General features: G+C 44.4%; 1 protein-coding gene across 1 annotated transcript in view; it reads right to left on the bottom strand.

The window, feature by feature from the left end:
• Positions 1-1890: 1890 nt before the first annotated feature.
• The window catches only part of FNBP1 (formin binding protein 1), a 65535-nt gene continuing 49212 nt past the window's right edge, over positions 1891-18213 (bottom strand). The window contains exons 11-17 of the mRNA XM_031057302.1: positions 13446-13460; positions 9311-9420; positions 7472-7604; positions 6382-6503; positions 5908-6044; positions 5380-5538; positions 1891-3192 (exon numbers count right to left, since the gene is read on the bottom strand). Of these exons, the coding sequence (XP_030913162.1) occupies positions 3158-3192; positions 5380-5538; positions 5908-6044; positions 6382-6503; positions 7472-7604; positions 9311-9420; positions 13446-13460 (711 nt within the window). The 3' untranslated portion in view covers positions 1891-3157. The remainder of the gene's footprint in view (positions 3193-5379; positions 5539-5907; positions 6045-6381; positions 6504-7471; positions 7605-9310; positions 9421-13445; positions 13461-18213) is intronic.

Here is an 18213-nt window from a genome sequence, read left to right as displayed (position 1 = left end):
TGAAATGCTGAAAAACAAACCAACCAAAAGAAAACTGCAGAGAGATTAAACCACGAGCCACAAAATAACGTGACCCTGAGGAAGGTGGGCGCAGGCAAGGCAACAGGGCGAGCATGCAGGCTGAAACCAGAGCCAAACTGGGCTGTGAGCAGCAGCAAGGGCTGCCAACCAAAATGCCACTGTCTGTGTCTGTGTGTGTCTGTGTGTGTGTGAGGAACAGCAGGGACACAGGAGGGGGCAGACAGAACAAGCAGGAAAACAAGTACATACGTGAGCTTGAAGGGTTTCAGGAAACAGCAGGGTCAGAGGGGTTTAATACCTGGAATGAGCATCAGCCTGGATTTGGAAAAAGAGAAATAAAGGCTGACAAGTATTAGTGACCTTTTGGGGAAAGCAGAATGTTGAATGATGCATTGTGGATCAGATTGAATAGTGACAGATTGAGAGCCCAGCCCAGCTGCTGTGACACTGTCCCAGGGAGGTTTTCCACCCCCTTCCCAGGCTCTCTGCTGAGAGGAACCTGCAGGTCTGGCACTGAAGGCACCGTGTGAAATGCTGATGGACCAGTGTGCACATCCGGATGGACTGAGGGACAAGGGGACACAAGACAGACCAGAACATGCTTGGGACTCTGTGGCTATCCAAGGGCAGCCAGCAGATCTCTGACAGAAGTTGGGAGGGACTGGGCTGGGAGAAGTGTGTGTTATGTTTGACAGAGGGGCAGTGCCAGGCTGGCAGAAGAGTGGGAGAGGCTGATAAGGAAATCCGAGCCACAAGTAGCATGCCATGGGAAAGAGCAAGCATCTGAATGGTACTGGGATGGAATTTAGGTCTGAATTTTTCAAGTGGGAACTCCAGACAAGAGTGGGAGTCTGGCTTTCCATGGGTGTGTTTTTACTGCCTGCAGGGTAAACAGACCATTTTGTTTCTCCTTCTGTGACAAGCTCGCCCCGAGGTTCTTGCACCAGCACAAACACCTTTAGGAATCTAAAACATAAGAAAGACAAAAAGAAAGAGACTGGATTAGAAAGAGGCTGGGGGAAATGGGGTCCCTTGAGAGCAGCTCTGCCTGCAGGAGGTTAAAGGAATAAAGCAATGAAGCATCTACTGGGTTACAGGGCTTAGGAAGGCTCCTGACTCAGACTGAAACCCTTCACCCCCAGCCCTTCCCTCCAGCCTGGGATGAGCATCCCTGGGATTCTGCTGTGCTCTGGGAGGAAAGCACAGGGGCAGGACCCTGCCAGCACCTGCTTCATGCCACTGAGAAAACAAACAGCTTTTTCATTTTCTGTCAGCAAAGCAGCATTGCATCTGTTCAAGTGACAGCTCCAGAGACCATCAATGACACTGAACAACAACAGGAAATTAAATCAAAGAATTTGCAGAGGGATCCAGAGCTTTCCTTTCCACCACAGGCTGAAGAGGCCTTTCCTTCAGAAGGGAAGCCAGGAATATGCAGGTCAGTGAAGCAGCCCAAGCCTCCAAGCCCTCCTCTGGCCATGCCTGTTCCCACAGAATGGGGGCTGAGGACAAGTTTTGCCTTTGGCCAAGTGAAGCCACAACCCAGGACGTGATTTGGCCCAAACTGCTGTATCCAAGGGAATACAGGATGAGTCCAAACTTCCCTTGCATTTGAGAAACCAGGGGAACCTTCTCACCCCCTTTGCACCCACTTCCATCAAATCCTTCCAAATGACAGCACAAAGAAGTTTCCAAAGAGCCACAATAAAATATTTTTCTTGAGAAGAATTGCATTTGTGCTTAGAATGAGAAGCAGCTCTGGGCCATTTGCTGTCCCTTAGGAAAGTTAAATGCCACTATTTTTTGCCACTAATTATTGCCATCTACTAGTTACTGTCATTAAATAAACTCAAAAACCAAAACCTCACAGGAATGAGAAAATATAATGTTTATTAGAAGAAGACACCATGGTACATCAAGCTATAAAGAGATTCCTGACAGATGATGATTCTTTAAAAAATAAGAATAGAAACAAGACAACCACACTGGCCAGATTGAACAAACCTTAACACACAACAGCAGCTCCTATGCAAGTCCAGGTGCAGGCAGCTGAGTAACCAAAAACACTTATCAACATCAGAAGGTCTGAGCAGTTACCAAAACAGCTGGGTTAAGCAGAAGAACAGCCTAAAAAACCATTTATATTTATACACATATAAAAGGATAAAAACAATTCAAATTCAAGTAACTTTAGTCTTTAAGTTATGTTATATACAATTTTTTTATATATACTGGGAGATCTAAGGGCACGTATATAACAAAAGGATTTTAAAAAGCCACAGTCCAGTTTATAATTACCAATTCCTAAATAATTTGGCAAGCATTAAATAATCAGATATATCCTAGATAAAAAGTGCATCAGCATGGTTAACTTTTACCTATTTATTTATATAAGTCAAGGCTCTGCATGATGGTTACAGAAAAGAGCAGAGCTGCAGCACTGGGAATGCCAGAGCTGTCCATAAGGAATCACTGATATCATCAGAGGTGAGGGGGAACAGGAGCCAAAATGCTCATCAGCCCACAGCTCCAAAATAGTTTTTATTAAGAAGTTCAACCTCCCAAAGTCCTGCATGTCACCCACACAAAGAGCCAGGCTTTGGCTGGAAGGGAACCTGGCCTTGCTGCTGGGGGCAGTGCAGGGTTTGTTCAGAGCTGGGTACTCCATGCAGGACTTTTTGTGTCACAGGATTTCACAACATCCCTCAGTGAAAGACAGTTTTGTTGCCAAGCAGATGATGAGGTACCATGGTCAGTGACACAGGGGGGTCAGTCTCAAGCTGAAAGGCCCAACCAGTTCCTGTGTTTGAGTTCTCAGCACCAGACAGGTACAGAAAAGCCCTGCAAGATGCTACACCCAGGTGTGCACAGAACAGCCTCCTGCAGGAATCCCAGGGGAGCAGAGCCTGCAGCTCTCCTTTCTATTCAGAAGGACAACAGTGCTGTTTGCACTAAATGGACACAGTCAGGGTAGCACCTTCATTTCAGAGCCAGCCTGGTACCTAACAAAGTCTTTCAGTGATGGAGATGTGACATGTGCATTCATCTCTTCTAAAGAAAACCTTCTCAAACAGAGCTCTTAAAACAACCGTAGCAGCAAACCAGGAGAATAAAGGGTGGACAGGCCTATGCAAACCTACTCAGAGATTTTCTGAAGTGGTTTGTGCACATCTGGAAAAAAAAAAAGGCAAAACAAGATAGGCATTACTGTTCTTTTTGTGACAGGGTTTGCCAACACCCTCTGACCAGAGGCACCCCTGTAAATGTCATCAGGAGCCCTCACACAGGGACTGGCAGGGCACAGACCCAGCTTGGCTCCTCTAAGACTGATCAGGAGGGCACCTGCAGCACACAACTTACCTGTCCTGCTCAGCTCAGCTCTGCAGCAGAGCCCTGACAACACAGGCTCCAGCTGAGTGAAAAAGCAGCTTCTCACAAGCACTGAGCAGTGGCACTGAGCTGCCCCTGGCCCATGGCAGGAAAGGCTGAGCCAGGACGGGGATGGCTCTGCTGGCTGGGACAGTCACAGGGGCTGCTGTGAGCTCCCACCCCTGTGCCACCAGCCTTTCGTGGTGCCAGCTGCTCAACCTCCCTTCCAAGGAGAGGAAAGGATTACTAAAGTTTGCAAAGATTGAGTATTTACAATGTTATCTTCAGGAATGTCATCGCTTCTATTTCAAGGACTGAATCAAGTCACTTCTACCAATACCTTAAAAATCAATTTGCAGCTTGCAACAAAGTTCACCTTTTAAACACAGCAGCATTTCCTGCAAATCTTTATGCTGCATTCTTTGAAGTATTCTCTTTTAGCTTTTCTTTCAAACCAGAGACTTGAGAAATAAAAGAGGTAAACACTGTTGTTCCTATACATTAGATATTCACAGATCCATTTGATTTTGTTCCTGAAATCCAGCAAAATTTATGGAAAAGCTTTAAATTATCTGAAAAACCTCCCTTGTGCCTACAGACATGGCTGCAGCTGTATCAGCCTTCATCCCTGGCACAGTTTGTGTTTTTACTCTGATGGAGAGAGTTGGAATGAGAGGATCCCTTCCAACACAAACCAGTCTGTGTTTCCATATTTCCAATCCTTCAGCCTTGCTCTGGATATAAAGGGGAATGGATGATCCATCTTTCAAAGCCAACAGAAGAGGCTAAACTTTTTGCACTCTTTTACATCTTAAGTGAGCATGTATTTGCCAACAGGAACATAAAACTACTGTATTATGGCAAAATAAAACAAGGGCCAGACAAGGCACTGCACTGATTAACACCCAACCCAACTCTGAACTGCTCAAGTTTCAGGGCTGGTTTATGGGTACAGTCCTAGTCCTCTCTTCCTGCTGCCCATAAACCCCAAAGAAAATGTTCAGTTTGCTTTTGACTTGGATGAGGCCACTTGTTTCACACCAAGAACTCTCAAGTCTAGGAAACACAATAATCTGAAGGATTAAGTGACTGAATAAACACAAATTATTTAACACAGTGGAATTCTCATGTCCTGATTTGAAACAGGGCTAAAATATTTTGATTTCTCAGTGTATCCCATTACCAGGTGTTCAGCACTGGCACTTACTCCAGCCAGGTCTGCCCTGCAGCACTGCTTCCTTAAACAAAACATTTGGGAGGAATTAAAAGCAACAAACAGCAGTTTACAGAGTCCAAACTCTGAATGTCTCCATTGATGTCAAGTAAGCAAAAGATTAAACCATTAGTTCTGGTCATCTGCAACAGCAAATACATCTGAAATGTAGCAAGGTGGGAAAGAACAGAGGAGCCTTCTCAATGTTTTACCCATTTATCAGGGACCACAGAGTGCAGTGTAGAGGGGGTTTGGTAAGATCTCTCCTTCCCCTTCCACACACACTAAACTAAATTACCACCAGTTTTCAATCCAAAAGGTCCCCAGAACACAACAGGCTCTGAAAAGCTCCCACACAGACACAAACCAGCAGTCTAAATATTCCCTCCATAAAGTTCCACCGAGTGACTTTGGGACAAACAGTCTGAGATGCCACCTGGGTATCTGAGGAGAGCCTGAAGGATCCCAAAGGGCTTTGTGCTTCCTGCACTAAGCTGAGTGTGCAATGGCAGTGACAGTTGAGCAAACACTGTCCAGGCAAGGCTGCATTTCCCCTCTGCTTTCAGGAGTCCCCCACACTACCCTTCTCTGAGCAAGAAAAGCACATTTTGCAGTACAACAAGCCATAATTAGTCCATGTACAGAATAATGCACTTGGTGGCATTGTACAGACTCTTAAAAGGCTCTATCTGCAACACAGAGCAGCTTCAGGCTTGGTTTATCTCTGTGAAAGCAAATAAAACAATAATAATATCATTAAATATAGGTCATAGCACCTTTGGCATTTTTGTCCAAATAGACTTCAACATAGGACGTGGGGACATAGCCCTCCTCATCTTCGTTCCTTCGGATCCGCGTCCACCCGTCCCCTTTGTCTTCTTCTATGACATAGAGCATCTCTCCTTCTGCTACAGAGATTGTTCCTTCATTCTGACCTGAAACACACAGCAACAGGCACTTCAGGCTGTGCTGCATAGCAGGAATCAGTAACTCAGACCATGGGTGGACACAGCTTTTGGTGCATCATTGGCAGCCAGAACAGGAGCTTGTGATTCAGGAGGCAGCAGTGTGTACATAAAGAACCAGACAAATGTAACCCTGATAGCAGAGATTTGGTTCTTTCTCTTGTAGAGCTCCTGTGCAACAGGAGAAAAATCCCTGTCTTGGTGCCTTTCTACAGAATCACACCAGAGCCTCACTTGCCCTTTGGTTATTTAAGGTTTAATTAAGGTTTCCCACTGGCCCTTGGCATTTAAACTTGAAAAATCCCAGTCAGTGAAATGAGGGTAAAGTTTGAGTGGTACCTTCAAATGTATAGAGAGCTTTACACGTTCCTATGGTGGGTAGTGGTTCTTCATCATCAAACTCATCATCAAAGTCTGTTGCAGGTACTTTCATCTCAGTCTCCTGGCTTTGCTCTTCAGTGTAACTGCCATCGGGGCTGCTCAAGAGAGGAAAAACACAGCAACTATAGCAACCAACCTCAGCAGCAGAGAGAACCACTCGGTCTCCAGGCTTGGGGCAAGGGGAGCAACTCCAGCTGGAGCAGCTCAGTGATTCCAGAGCTTGCTTGGAGCAGGCTAAGATAAGTGAGAACCCTCATTTTTACCATTAAAAGCTGTAAAAATGCACTGGCTCACAGTAGTGAGCGAGGGGGCTGTCACACAGCTCATCACAGAAAGCAGCAATTCAAGGCTGGGTGAGGCAAGAGGAGGCTGCAGAGCCCTGTCTGCGCCTGCAGAGGCTCTGCTGAGCCCCAGCCCGTTCAGATACTGTACCTCTCCCTGTCCTGGGCACAGCTGTTCACTCCCGATGCGTTCTGTGCCTCGTAGACCCCGCTCTGGCGCCGGGGCTGCTCGCTCCGCGCCGGCAGCCGCCCCCCCCCCCCCCCCAGCCAGCCCTGCCAGACAGACAGACAGACAGTGTTCACCCTGTTCACCAGGCTACAGAGCACAGACTGGTTTGTAAGCATGTTCACGTTTTCCTTTCAGTTGTTCAAATTCTGGATTGTCTTGCTGAAAAACACACTTATTGAAAATGTAACTGCTTTTTGGCACTGGGTCCTGGAACCACCCTGAGAGAGAAGCAGGTAACAGCCAGCAGGAGATGATGCTGCTCTAGTAACAACCAAGTAAAATGATGTGTGGCTGCTTAGAGTTCTGAGTAACACCAGAAACTCAGCAACTGCTGAATGCACAAGAACAAAAGCTGGGGACAATGAAAGAGCCACTGATTTCAAACGGGTAGGAAAGCAATGGATAGTAAAACCACATCTGAAATTAATGGGCTGTATCTGCTTATGTTCAAAGCATAATGTAGAAAGTGAAGTCTTTTCTCAGCTGTCTAATCCTTCTCATGTAATTATAATGGGCTTCATATATTCTAAACATTCCCCTTCTGTTCTGGAGATTTTATATCACTAAGCAGCTTCCTGTTCATAGCAGACTATTCCTCAAAACATATTTCATCTGATGGCTTCTGTCTTGCTGTTAGTCTCTAAATGGTGCTTTGCATTTATGTCACCCTGATTTTCCACAGACATCTGTAACATGATGCTTCAATCTATTTAATTAATTAAATAAGCATCTGAAGCCCTCTGGGCAGTCCAGAGAGCACTACATTTTCTCTTCACCTCCACTTAGCACAATTTGTTTCCTGTGGCAAATTTAACTGTGGGCTGACTGCCACAGGGGATGTGCATGTTTGTGTTACACAAATCAGCTCAAAGACCCCAATTAATGCAAGTGCTCATGTAGCCCTTGCCCTCATACACCAAAGTGCATCCACACATCAGGAAAAGTCAGGAAGGCCCTGCTCAGACCTGGGCATTTGCTGAGCTGCTTTTTACTGAAATGTCTCTTCTCATACCTCGAATTTCTGAACTTCTAATCGCAGCTTTTCAATGTTCTGCCCCAGCTCTGCCAATCTGTGGTCCACGCTGGCCGCATCTCCCATCTGGGGATTCTTGATGTACACATCTTTCATCTTTGTTAAGGCATCTCTGAGGGGCAAAACAAAAATCAAACACATTTAGTGCAGCTGGGGGTTAATGCCTTTAGTAAACTGTCTGTTCTTCACTCTGAGGTTCAACCTAAGCTGTTACAAAGGGAACTAAGAACACAAAGATGGGGCTTTTGCCCTGTGTAGAACCAGCCATTGAAAAAGAGCAGTAAAATTATTTGCCAGAAGAGAATTTACATTGTCAGAGATAAAAAACAGTGAGTTACCTAAAATGTGAGAAGATATTTGATATTGATTTTTAGCCTGACATGGTTTTTTATGTACTACAACAGTACCTACTTGTTCCCCCAGGGAAAATAATAATAATAAATCTCACTACCATTGCAATCTATGACAGCTCCAACTTCCTAGACTAATATCTTCCCAGTTTTCAGGGCATGGACAAACAGCTGAATCATTATCATCCATCATGGGCTGACCTCCAGCTGAGAAAGTGGAACGAAGATGTATCAATAACAGAAACGGAGGGCAAACAAGAAATCCTCACCCTGCCTGTTGCAGCTTGTCTTTAGCAACCCAAATAATCTGAACGATATTTATTTGTTTCACACTGCTTAAAAGGAAGCTGGCTGCAGATGGTTTGTGTTTGCCACAGCACAGGGACAGACAGATGGACTTGAGGCTACAAAATGTGACCCCGCGTCTGGCCAAGTCCCAGGGCAGCTTCTCCCAGCTGCTGGTGGACATTTCAGAGCTGAAAATGGAATTGTGGTTGGTTTTAGGCACAACTATTCAGATTTTCTCTAGGCATTAGCTGGTGGGAGAGAGGTTAATAAGAGTCCCACGGCCCAAGTTAACACTCTTTATGCTTTAGAGTTTCCCACCAAACTCCTGACAATTGGAATCCTGTGCCTTTGCCTTGTGTGTGTGGAAACCGGGAAAAAGTGTGGGTGGCAAGGAAGTGGGACTGCTCTGTGCCTGAAGCCCTAAGGGACAATGTTGCAAACATATGACTCACAATTATTACTGTTTGTTTAACTCTTGTTTAACTGCTGGTGCTATTTTCTCCATCATAAACTATCTTCATTTAAACTTCACTCTGCTGCAATTCCATATCTGATTTAATGTTGGGTTACCTCAGAATCAATACAGAACAGAAAGAAAAACCTACACAGAGGCAAACCTAAGTTACCACAGAAGAAAAAAACAAAGCAATGAGAAATCATATAACCATGTGCAATTTTCTTTTCTTATCCATGATAGAAAATATAAAGGAGAAATTCTGGGTTAGTAGGCAAAATAAATAGGTTCTTGAAAGCAAACTCACACAAAATGTAGGCACATGTGTACAAATGCAAAGCAGTATTTAGGAAGAGACCGGTCTTGAAATCCTCCAGGGAAGAAAAGTTCTGTGTTTCACAAACAAAACACGCTGAATCTTTAATGCAACTACAGAATGTGAACAAACACAAAGCACAAACACAGGCTGCCAGAATCAATTAAAAGTGTGTAGCTAAAATAGCCTTATTCTCAACCAGAATGATAAATGCAGCCTTGTAGAAAAAGCATTCACAGAAGCACAGGAGTCATTATCTTCCTGCTTCCAGGAAACCTGAGCTACAGATCTGACTTTGGATGATGCCATCATGTCAAAACAGCCTCTCCTGCTGGGATGTACCCACAACCATCACACACAGGGGCTCTGCTCAGCGCAATTTCACTTTTCATTGCAGGGGTTTCACTCACCTTGAATCCATCTCTTTCTGAATGTCCCTGTTCAGTTCATCGACCTTTTGCTGAAGCTTCTTCCTTCTTTGCTCAGGTGGGAGATTGCTGAAATCTTCTGGGCCTGCTCCCTGCACAGAGTGGAATGGAGGGTGGGGGGATAAGGAAAAAAATTAATAATCAGAGACTGAAAGAATCCTTTGGGATTGCATTTTGAAAGCCGCTCACAAAAACCTGTGCAAAATCACAGTGGTCTGAAGCATTGTTCTCATTTGTAGTGTGTTATCAGTCCCTGAATGGTGAGGAATCTGGATGCCCTCAAAATGATCCCAGGAACATCCTGCTTCCCTAAGAGTGGCTAATGGAAGTTCAGCTGGAGAATTCCAGAATTCAACAGCAAAGATGAGAAATTATTTTTATCTACAGTTTTATCATCAATTTTTTTTTTAACAGCATTCCCTTCTCATGGAAAGCTGATCCTTCCTGCCTTCTTGCACTCAGCTACAAACAGCATTCCTATAAAAACAGTTCCTGGCTTTTATTCCCATGCCACAGTTACACTTCTGTGCACTGCTGACTGACTGCTGGTCCAACACAGTTCATTTATATCAGGACTCTCCTGAACACACCAAGCTAAAACAGAGGCATTCCCCACTGGACTCTGCAATTTAAAAAACATGCTGCTTACTCTCCATGGTCCACATTCCACGCCAAAGTCTCTCAGTTTTTCCTCTCTCACTTGTACTCACATAAAAACAAGAAGTTATATCAAAGCCATGGAATCAGTCAGTTTGAAATCATAACCAAAGGGCAAAAAATAAAATGTGAAGACCACAGTGGTTACCTTTGTGTGATTCTGCTTGAAAACCCCTTTTCTGCCTTCTGCTATGTCTCCTCTTGATTGCCTCCATTTGATATAGCACATAGATGACACATAAAGTACATCCACACTCTTTTCTTCACAGTAACACCTATTTTTGTCTTGCCAGAAGGCAATGGAGGCAGATTGGGTGGGCTATACTGAACAGATTAATACTGATTAGCTGCACCATAAGGGAGTGAGGTTCTTGTGCATGAGCTTGAATTTGGGCAGGTTTTGCTCGTTTTGGCTTCTGCTCATTTCCTGTCCCATTTCTAAGGGGAATATGGGAGATAGAAGGGTAAAACCACAAAGCTGAGTAACCAAACTTAGTGGTCCATCAGCTCACTGGGAGCCTTGAGCAGGGCTGGGCCATCAGTCTGCTAAACCTCCAAATTTCTCTCTGAGGAGAGGGATTTAGAGGAGACATTGCCACACAAGCTGCTCATCAGACCTTGGCTCTGTACTGAATGTACTGGGACTCTGTGACTTTCTCCTGCAGCTGCTGCTCCAAACCAAAGTCTGGGGGTGTCAGAGGGCTGGAGGACAGCCACACACAGGTCACCTTCTCCTCTGGAGTGGCCAAAGTCACAGAGCAGGCCTGAGGAAACTGCTGTGCTGATTATCAGTCAAAGATGGCATGTGCTTCTAGGGAAGCCTTGATCATCTCTGCAATAATACTTAAAATTCTGTTTGTGAGACAATGAGAAAACAAATTTAAGACAAATTACTAAGAAAGTTATGCTGATTCTGAAACTTTCCCCACAGAGTCCTACCAGTGCTTACATTACTTGATGTGTCTGGTAGAGGAGAGATCTATTTTAATTTATTCTTCAACGTTTAGATTTTGCTTGACAGCAACTCCCACATCACAACAGATATGAGAGTGATTCAATCTATTTTATGGATAATCTACACTAAAGCCACACACATCTTTTTAAGGCAAAGCATCTGGAGGCAGCTCTGTAAACAAACAAGCACTTACAGAAAAGTTTAGATAACATTCTGACATATCCTCCTCACTTCTAAGCAGAAGAGACAGGCTTGAAAATATCCCCAGCTGTACATTAAAAGAATGCAACAGATAGAGTGAAATTTGGAAAAGCATCATTTTGGAATCTCATTTTTGATTCTTCAAGTTGATTGAAGAGTTCTAAGCTGGACTAAATCCAGCAGCCTGGCTCACAATGCTTCAGACCAAGGCAGGAGTTGTATGGAGCTGCCACCCAAGGCTGGGATGTGACCTCACTCCAGCTTTAGGCTGTGCTCAGGAATTCCCCATCAGAACCTGGAGCCCCTGGTCCAAAAAGGAGAGTCAAGAGCAGTTTTTGCACATGCTGGGCACATTTCATGCTCTCAAGCACAAACACACCTGGGCTACCTCTCAAGCTGTGGACATTGCCTACGCTTTTAGAGATGCTGCAGCAGTGAGGTGAGGGAAAGCTGTGCTATTTCTGATGTGCTGCTCACAAGGTGTCCTTGCAGAAAGAGATTGAGTTAGGATTCAAACTGTCAAAAGATGAAGGACTGTGAAAACAGAGCCTGTGTTAGGACCAGTTTCTGGACTGAAGCTACATGTGAGACCATGAGCTTTTTCAGCCCCAGTTTTGGCTCTTGCATAGTGAGGATCCAAGAGGAGATTACCAAAAGCTGCTTTTCTCCATCTAGGGGGAAAATGGATCTCAGTCCTCCCTGCACATCTTTCCAATTTCTGCAATTCCCAGGGAAAGGCCATGTCAGCCATTTTTGGAGGATTTATTCCTACATACAAAGGCTTAACTCAGCTACACAGCACACTAGCACTGTGACCAAGAAAATGAGTGGAAATCTGCTATAAATGCAGTGGACTCCCAGGACAGTGGCTTGGCAACAGCCCAAAGAAGGTTTGCACATATTCCAGGCACTCCCATCATTCCTCAGACCTACCACAGGTCTTCAGTGAGAAGCAACCTTGCTAAAGGAGCCCAGCAAAGTCACTGTGCTGCCAGAGCAGCAGCAGGACCCAAAAGTGCCAGGGATGCTCCAGGCCCAGCTCTGGTGGCCCATGATGAGCTGGATGAGCTGCCATGAGCAGAAGAGGTCCACAATGATGTGTCCAAGCACAAGATAAATGTAGAATCCCAGAATAGTTTGTGTTGGAGGAGATCTTAAAGCTCATCTTATTCCAACCCCCTGCCATGGCAAGGACACCTTCCACTATCCCAGGCTGCTCCAAGCCCTGTCCAACCTGGCCTTGGACACTTCCAGGGATCCAGGGGCAGCCACAGCTGCTCTGGGCACCCTGTGCCAGGGCCTGCCCACCCTCCCAGGGAAGGAAAAGAGCACCCAAAGGCACCAGCTGGTGAGGAATAAGAGAACCTGGAAGCTGACACAGTTTAGGTGGCCCTGTGGATCCTCTGAGGTCCCCAAATGCCCTCACTGGCTGCAGCCTTTGTGTGTTTGCACAAGGTGAGGCAGCAAACCAGGCACATTCTCCCGCTGAGGGGCTCTCCAGATCCAAAGGAATGCGGCCAAGCTGTGGGACACAGCAAGGGGTGGAGTGTCTCAAGCAAAACAGTCCCTTGTGCATGGAGTTCAGCACATAATTTGCTTTCCCAGCTCTGTTCACCCCTTCCCTTTGCAGCTCAGTAACATCTTTATCTTACCATAGTTCAAGTAACCTTCCCAGCTGCATCCAAGATGGAATGTAGGATTCACAGACTCATAGCTCTCAATTTGCAAAGTCAAATGAGATTGAGTTAACCTTGTTAAGGTTAAGGTTTACAGAACTTTAATTAATGTCATTATTGGTTATTCTGAAGAACTACATAGGGCTGTAAAATGTAGGTGATAATGATGCAGATTTCCAGTAATACTGGACATGGAAAGCAAACTTTGCAGCTACTTTATACAGAAAGGCATGCATGGCTCTCTGGAAATGTCCAGCAAGCACAGACACCTTTATTTTAATTTTTTCCCCCTTTTTTAATGTTTTAATCTATACTTATACAGTAGCAGAATTGCTCAATACTGTTTTTCTACATTTTCATAGCCCTAGATTATAAAAGTGAAAACTAAACTATGTATTAGAGTTAATTTTTTAGCAGCTTATTAGAAAACTGAATTCTGATCACCTCTATTAGACTCCAGACCTGTGTATTCAGATTTATCTGATAAATGTCAAAAAAAGCAAACACAAAGAAGAAACAAATTTAACAGTTAATTTCAGTGGCATGTCACATGTGACACAGTGCACATTAAACACACACAGGAAATTGTGATTAAAACACAGGACAGGCATGCTGTAAATGTGCTTACCAGCTTGAGAGAAAGCTTCATGTAAAATTGGAGAGATACAGGGTGGGGGGAGAGAAAGAAAAAACAACAATGCATCAGTAGAAGAGGAACTTTTTGAGGTTGATGTTACAATAAAATGACACAATCCCCTTGCTGTTGGAAGGCAAAATGGGTCACACTAACAGATCTGTGCAAAAGTTCACAAGATGGGCTTGGGCAGCTGCCATGACCTGGCCAGAAATGGGAATGAAAGTGCAGGACCTGGGCACAGGTGAGATCAGACCTGGACTGACTGACAACAGCTACACCAACAACACTGGGAGCTCCCATCACAGCACTGTGGTGGGAAAAACTGACAGCTGGCAAATGCATGGGTGTCACTTTAGATCAAAAATGTGCAGAAATGCATCAGCCCCTTCATGGAAGGGCTCTGGGGGGGTCTGAGCCAAACCTCAGGGGAGAGGAGCAGCTCCAGCAGCACCCAGCACCATGGACCTCCAGGGAATGCCTGGTTCTTGGCTACAGCCAAAGGACAACACCCCTGGACTGTCCCTGTGGACTGCAGAGTGCTGCCCAGGCAGGCACAGAAAGCCATTTCACATTCTTGAACACTTCAGAAATAAATGCTCAGACTCAAATGTACTTTGGCCATAGTCAGACAAGGTCAGGCCCAAGGAGGAGGAAGAAAAACATCTATTCTCTTGACACCAAATTGGTTCTATGACAGCATGGTAAGACATTATTCAACCTCCTTAAATGATATACATGATCTCATTCTTCAGAATTTACCACATTTCCTGGGACAGAGCCCAAATATTATCTTTTAGTTACTCTGGGAAAGCGAGACTGAAAGCAGTGTGTGCCCATGGAGCAGAGCCTGCCCTGCCTCACCTGCACACACAGCTCTGGGCACGTGCCCCAGGAACTCCCAGGTGAACAACTGTGCCTGGGCACACAACCACCAAAATTCCCAAAGCCTCTTCCATCATTGCAAAATGACAGAACAGCTGCAGCTCAGAGGATTTCCAAGAGATAGGGGGGTTGACAGTGCTCAGTTCTGTGCCAAGCACAAGTGAGCTGCTGCTCAGGATCTAAAGCCAGATAGAAAAGAGAATCCAAACTCCACCCAGCCTCCTCCTCCTCCTCCAGCAAGGGCACTGAGCTGCCTGCCAGCTCTTGAGGCAGTTGTGAAATGCTCCAGCTACCCAACAAACTTGAGGTGCACAAAAGCACATGCTCCATGTTAACAACAGCTGGAAGGTAAAAGCTGGAAAATGCCTCTCTCCAGGCAAGGATTTGTGCTGCCAGACTTGAGAACCTCTTTCCATTCAAGTTCTCTGACACTACCAGCAGCTCCTGGCAATGGTGTTCTCAAACAGATGCTCCATTTCTAGCAAAAACACAGTTCATTAGGATGGGATTTAAAATAAAGGCCCCACACCTCTTGTGGGCAGCTGATTTAAGAAATACACTTTTTTCCCCCAAAACAACAATTCCTATTAGTTACCAGGATTTTTACAGCAACACATGCCAGCCATTCAAGGAAAATAAATGATCTTGAAATAACAGTGAAATGCTGCATGTGAACTGACCCTTCATGACAAGGCAGCAGTGACACTTCCCTCTGCAGTCCAGTCCATTAGGGAACAAACACATGATAATAATTACAGTGCCATGAAGAAATTCACCCTCTGAGCTAAAGAGGCCATTAAAAAAATAAAGCAAACAAAACCAATCCATTGGAGAGAGCAATCATAGAAGGAGAAAGAATGGTCTGAAGAAATTCAGCGTAGGCAGCTTGTGTTTGCATCATTGCTTTAGCACTCCTGTGAACTTTAGCATAGACATGATCAGCACAAATTGAGATTCTTGTACATAGATACAGACAAGACTCATGGTGCAGAATAAATATTTACCTATGAAGCACTCTAAAAAGGCACAAATGTATGCTACATGCTCTAGTGGCTAAACACTACTCATTCTAAAGGCACTAAATACTGCGGAGAATCATCTGCATCAAGGCTATTCTTTTGCTGCAAATTCAGCAAATTTGAAAGGGATTACAGACACTGTATGCCCAATTCTTTTGCTGTTAAGTATGACAAAAATAGAGAACTTATTAATAGCATTTCCAAATAGTACATCAGGGATTGTTATAACCAGTATAAATAAAGCAGTTCATAGGCTGGAAACAATGAAATGCTGAAATAAGTCATGTTCACAGTTTTCCATTTCTGAAATTTATTGGTAATTTTACGTGACAGTGATTCAGTTTCTATAAACAAATATAAGCAGATTGAAAATAAATCTGCATTAAACACTACATAACTACTTTTGCCCATTCTATTGGCTTTTCACAGCTAGAAACTTGCTCACAGCTCTTGGGAGAACAAAGGCATTTTCCCCCCGAATGATCAAGTAAGTTACATTTCCTGGAAATGAGCAAATGTGTTTCAAGCTGTCAATTTAAACCAAGCCTAGCTTAGTCTTGCAGGGAAAATAATGAAGAGTCTAAGAGCCACAAGCTTCAATAACACATGAGAGCATGAAAGCCAGCAGGTCCATGTGTTATTGGACAGTCACGGCCACTAACCTCACTTACAGAAAACAGGGTTGAAATAAAACACTGGGCTTCCATACATACAACCAAGAGGTAATTTTCTTTTCTTTGTTTTTTTTTTTTTTTTTTTGTTTGGTTGGTTTTTTAGTGGCCCTGTAACAATCTCCCCATACTCTGCTTTGTCCAAGTAGCAGATTTAGAGGTCACATATCTTGATTCCATGAACTATCATCATTATAGACAGTTCGCAGAAGCTTCAAAAGGCTCTAGGGAATGCCTCACAACCAAAGTACAGAATTCCTGTCCATCAGGGCTCGTGATGCTCAAGACTGCATTCATGAAATCATTTAACATAAATGTGCAGAACCTGTTCACAATACTTTGAATTTCACAGGTCCAGCTATTTCAATTGTGCCAATTTCAGCATTTCCAGGACTAGCAGACATTATCTTTCCTGCACATCACACTGTAAGCTGCCACTTGCCTCCCACCAAATTTTCCTTGGCTCTTTGCCAAAGCACATTCCCACAGCACACTGGGGCCGGCGTTGTAAGTGGGGTTAGCGACTGTGTAGCAACAGTATGGGCTGATCACACCATACTCAGACTTACAACATATTCCCTAGCCTCAACGGCACACGTGGGTGTCCCTAAAGTCCTCTTCATGAGTTCTTTGTGAATATACAAAGACTGTGTCTGCTGGTGAGTCAGCAAGAGAAAACACACATTGGTTACACCAGGGATGAGCGCGGCACCTGTGTTCACTGCTTCTACAGCAAAAGGCAGCTTGGTGTTTGACTGCCCTCAAAGGGCAGAGTGGGAGCCAGGTGGATATTAAGAGATCAGCATGCTCAGAGAGATCAGAAAACATGGTATTTTTAAATGCTTGTTTAAATACCAAGGCCAGAAGGCATCTCTCTCAGTGCTAGAACAAACCATGGATTTAATGACCCCACCCGCCGAAAAGTCCCGGTCTCGGCACAGAGAGAGACTTTGGAACAACAAGTGTTCCCAGGGCAGGGAACAGAGCAGGCTGGAGAAGGGGTGGTTTGCTTGCTGCCTCTGCATGCTCACAGAACAACAAAGTACTGATCAGTGCGGCAGACTCAGAGCTGGGTGTCGAGGGACAGGAGTGCACAGAGTGTCAGAGGAGACGGGCGGGGAGGGACACAGCAATGGGTGCAATGGAAATAAAATCACATTGTAATGAAGTCAACAACTTCCACTAGAAAGGAAACCACAAAATTTCCTCTGTGTGCTTTATGGAACTTGGATGCTGGCAGCAATGTCTGCCCCAGCTCCCAGACCATCCTCCCTGCTCAGCCCCTTCCCAGGCTCTGGGGAGAGGGAGGGAAGCCAAGTCCAGCACACACGGAGTCATTCAAAGGTGTAAGTTCTACCCCTGGATGTTGTTAGTTTGGAGGATTGCTCTTTTAAAAAATGGTGCTGATGTTACTGCTGCTGCAGCAATAAAATTAAAGAACACAAAATTAATACCAACCAGCAGAATACCGAGTTTCCTTTGTCCTCAAAATGGAATTAGAAAAAGCAGAGCAAGCATAAATGAAATTATAAGTTATGTAACTGGTTCCTCTTTCTTTGTGCTCTTCTGGCTTTAACTTCCCTAAAGAGATGAAGTTGATTTGAAGTGCTACACTAATTTTATAGCGTCTTTTAAAGCAGCTATTAGAAAAAACACAAAAAATGCATGACAGTTTTCCCCCTCTCCTAGCTCTGATCCATAATAAGTGCTCTAACAGTTTTATGATATTCTCTATAATGGACATTTCTGCTGCTGGGGTTAGAAGAAAAAAGCTTTGAGGGAAATTCAAAAATGTGATTAGAAAACCATAGACACTGACAAGAGTCAGCACCTAAATATTTAAATTTTTTTTTAACAGACTAGGATTTCATATTGGCAGTGACCACTGATACTGGTATTGGTGCCTCCACATTAACCTTGCATCTGTTGTGAATTGTTCAGGCATCTGTTTTCTTCCATGAAAACAAGATTCATTGGATTTTTGGTTTGGAAGCAAAATTAAAACCAGACTGGGCATAGAACATATCATAGCTAATTATATAATGTGTTTTAACAGTCACCAGTGATTTTGCCAAATGCAACCTAAGACGCTAAACCAAAATTTTAAAAGGAAATTGCTAAAACACTCTCTCTCTCCAGACACGTTGTGATCTCCCAGATTTCATGGAGGAGTTGCATGGAATCCAT

Source organism: Geospiza fortis, unplaced genomic scaffold (assembly GCF_000277835.1).
Source record: "Geospiza fortis unplaced genomic scaffold, GeoFor_1.0 scaffold27, whole genome shotgun sequence".
Lineage (NCBI taxonomy): Eukaryota > Metazoa > Chordata > Aves > Passeriformes > Thraupidae > Geospiza > Geospiza fortis.
The sequence above is the reverse complement of the archived record's forward strand: the minus strand, read 5'-3'. Positions and strand labels throughout refer to the sequence as shown.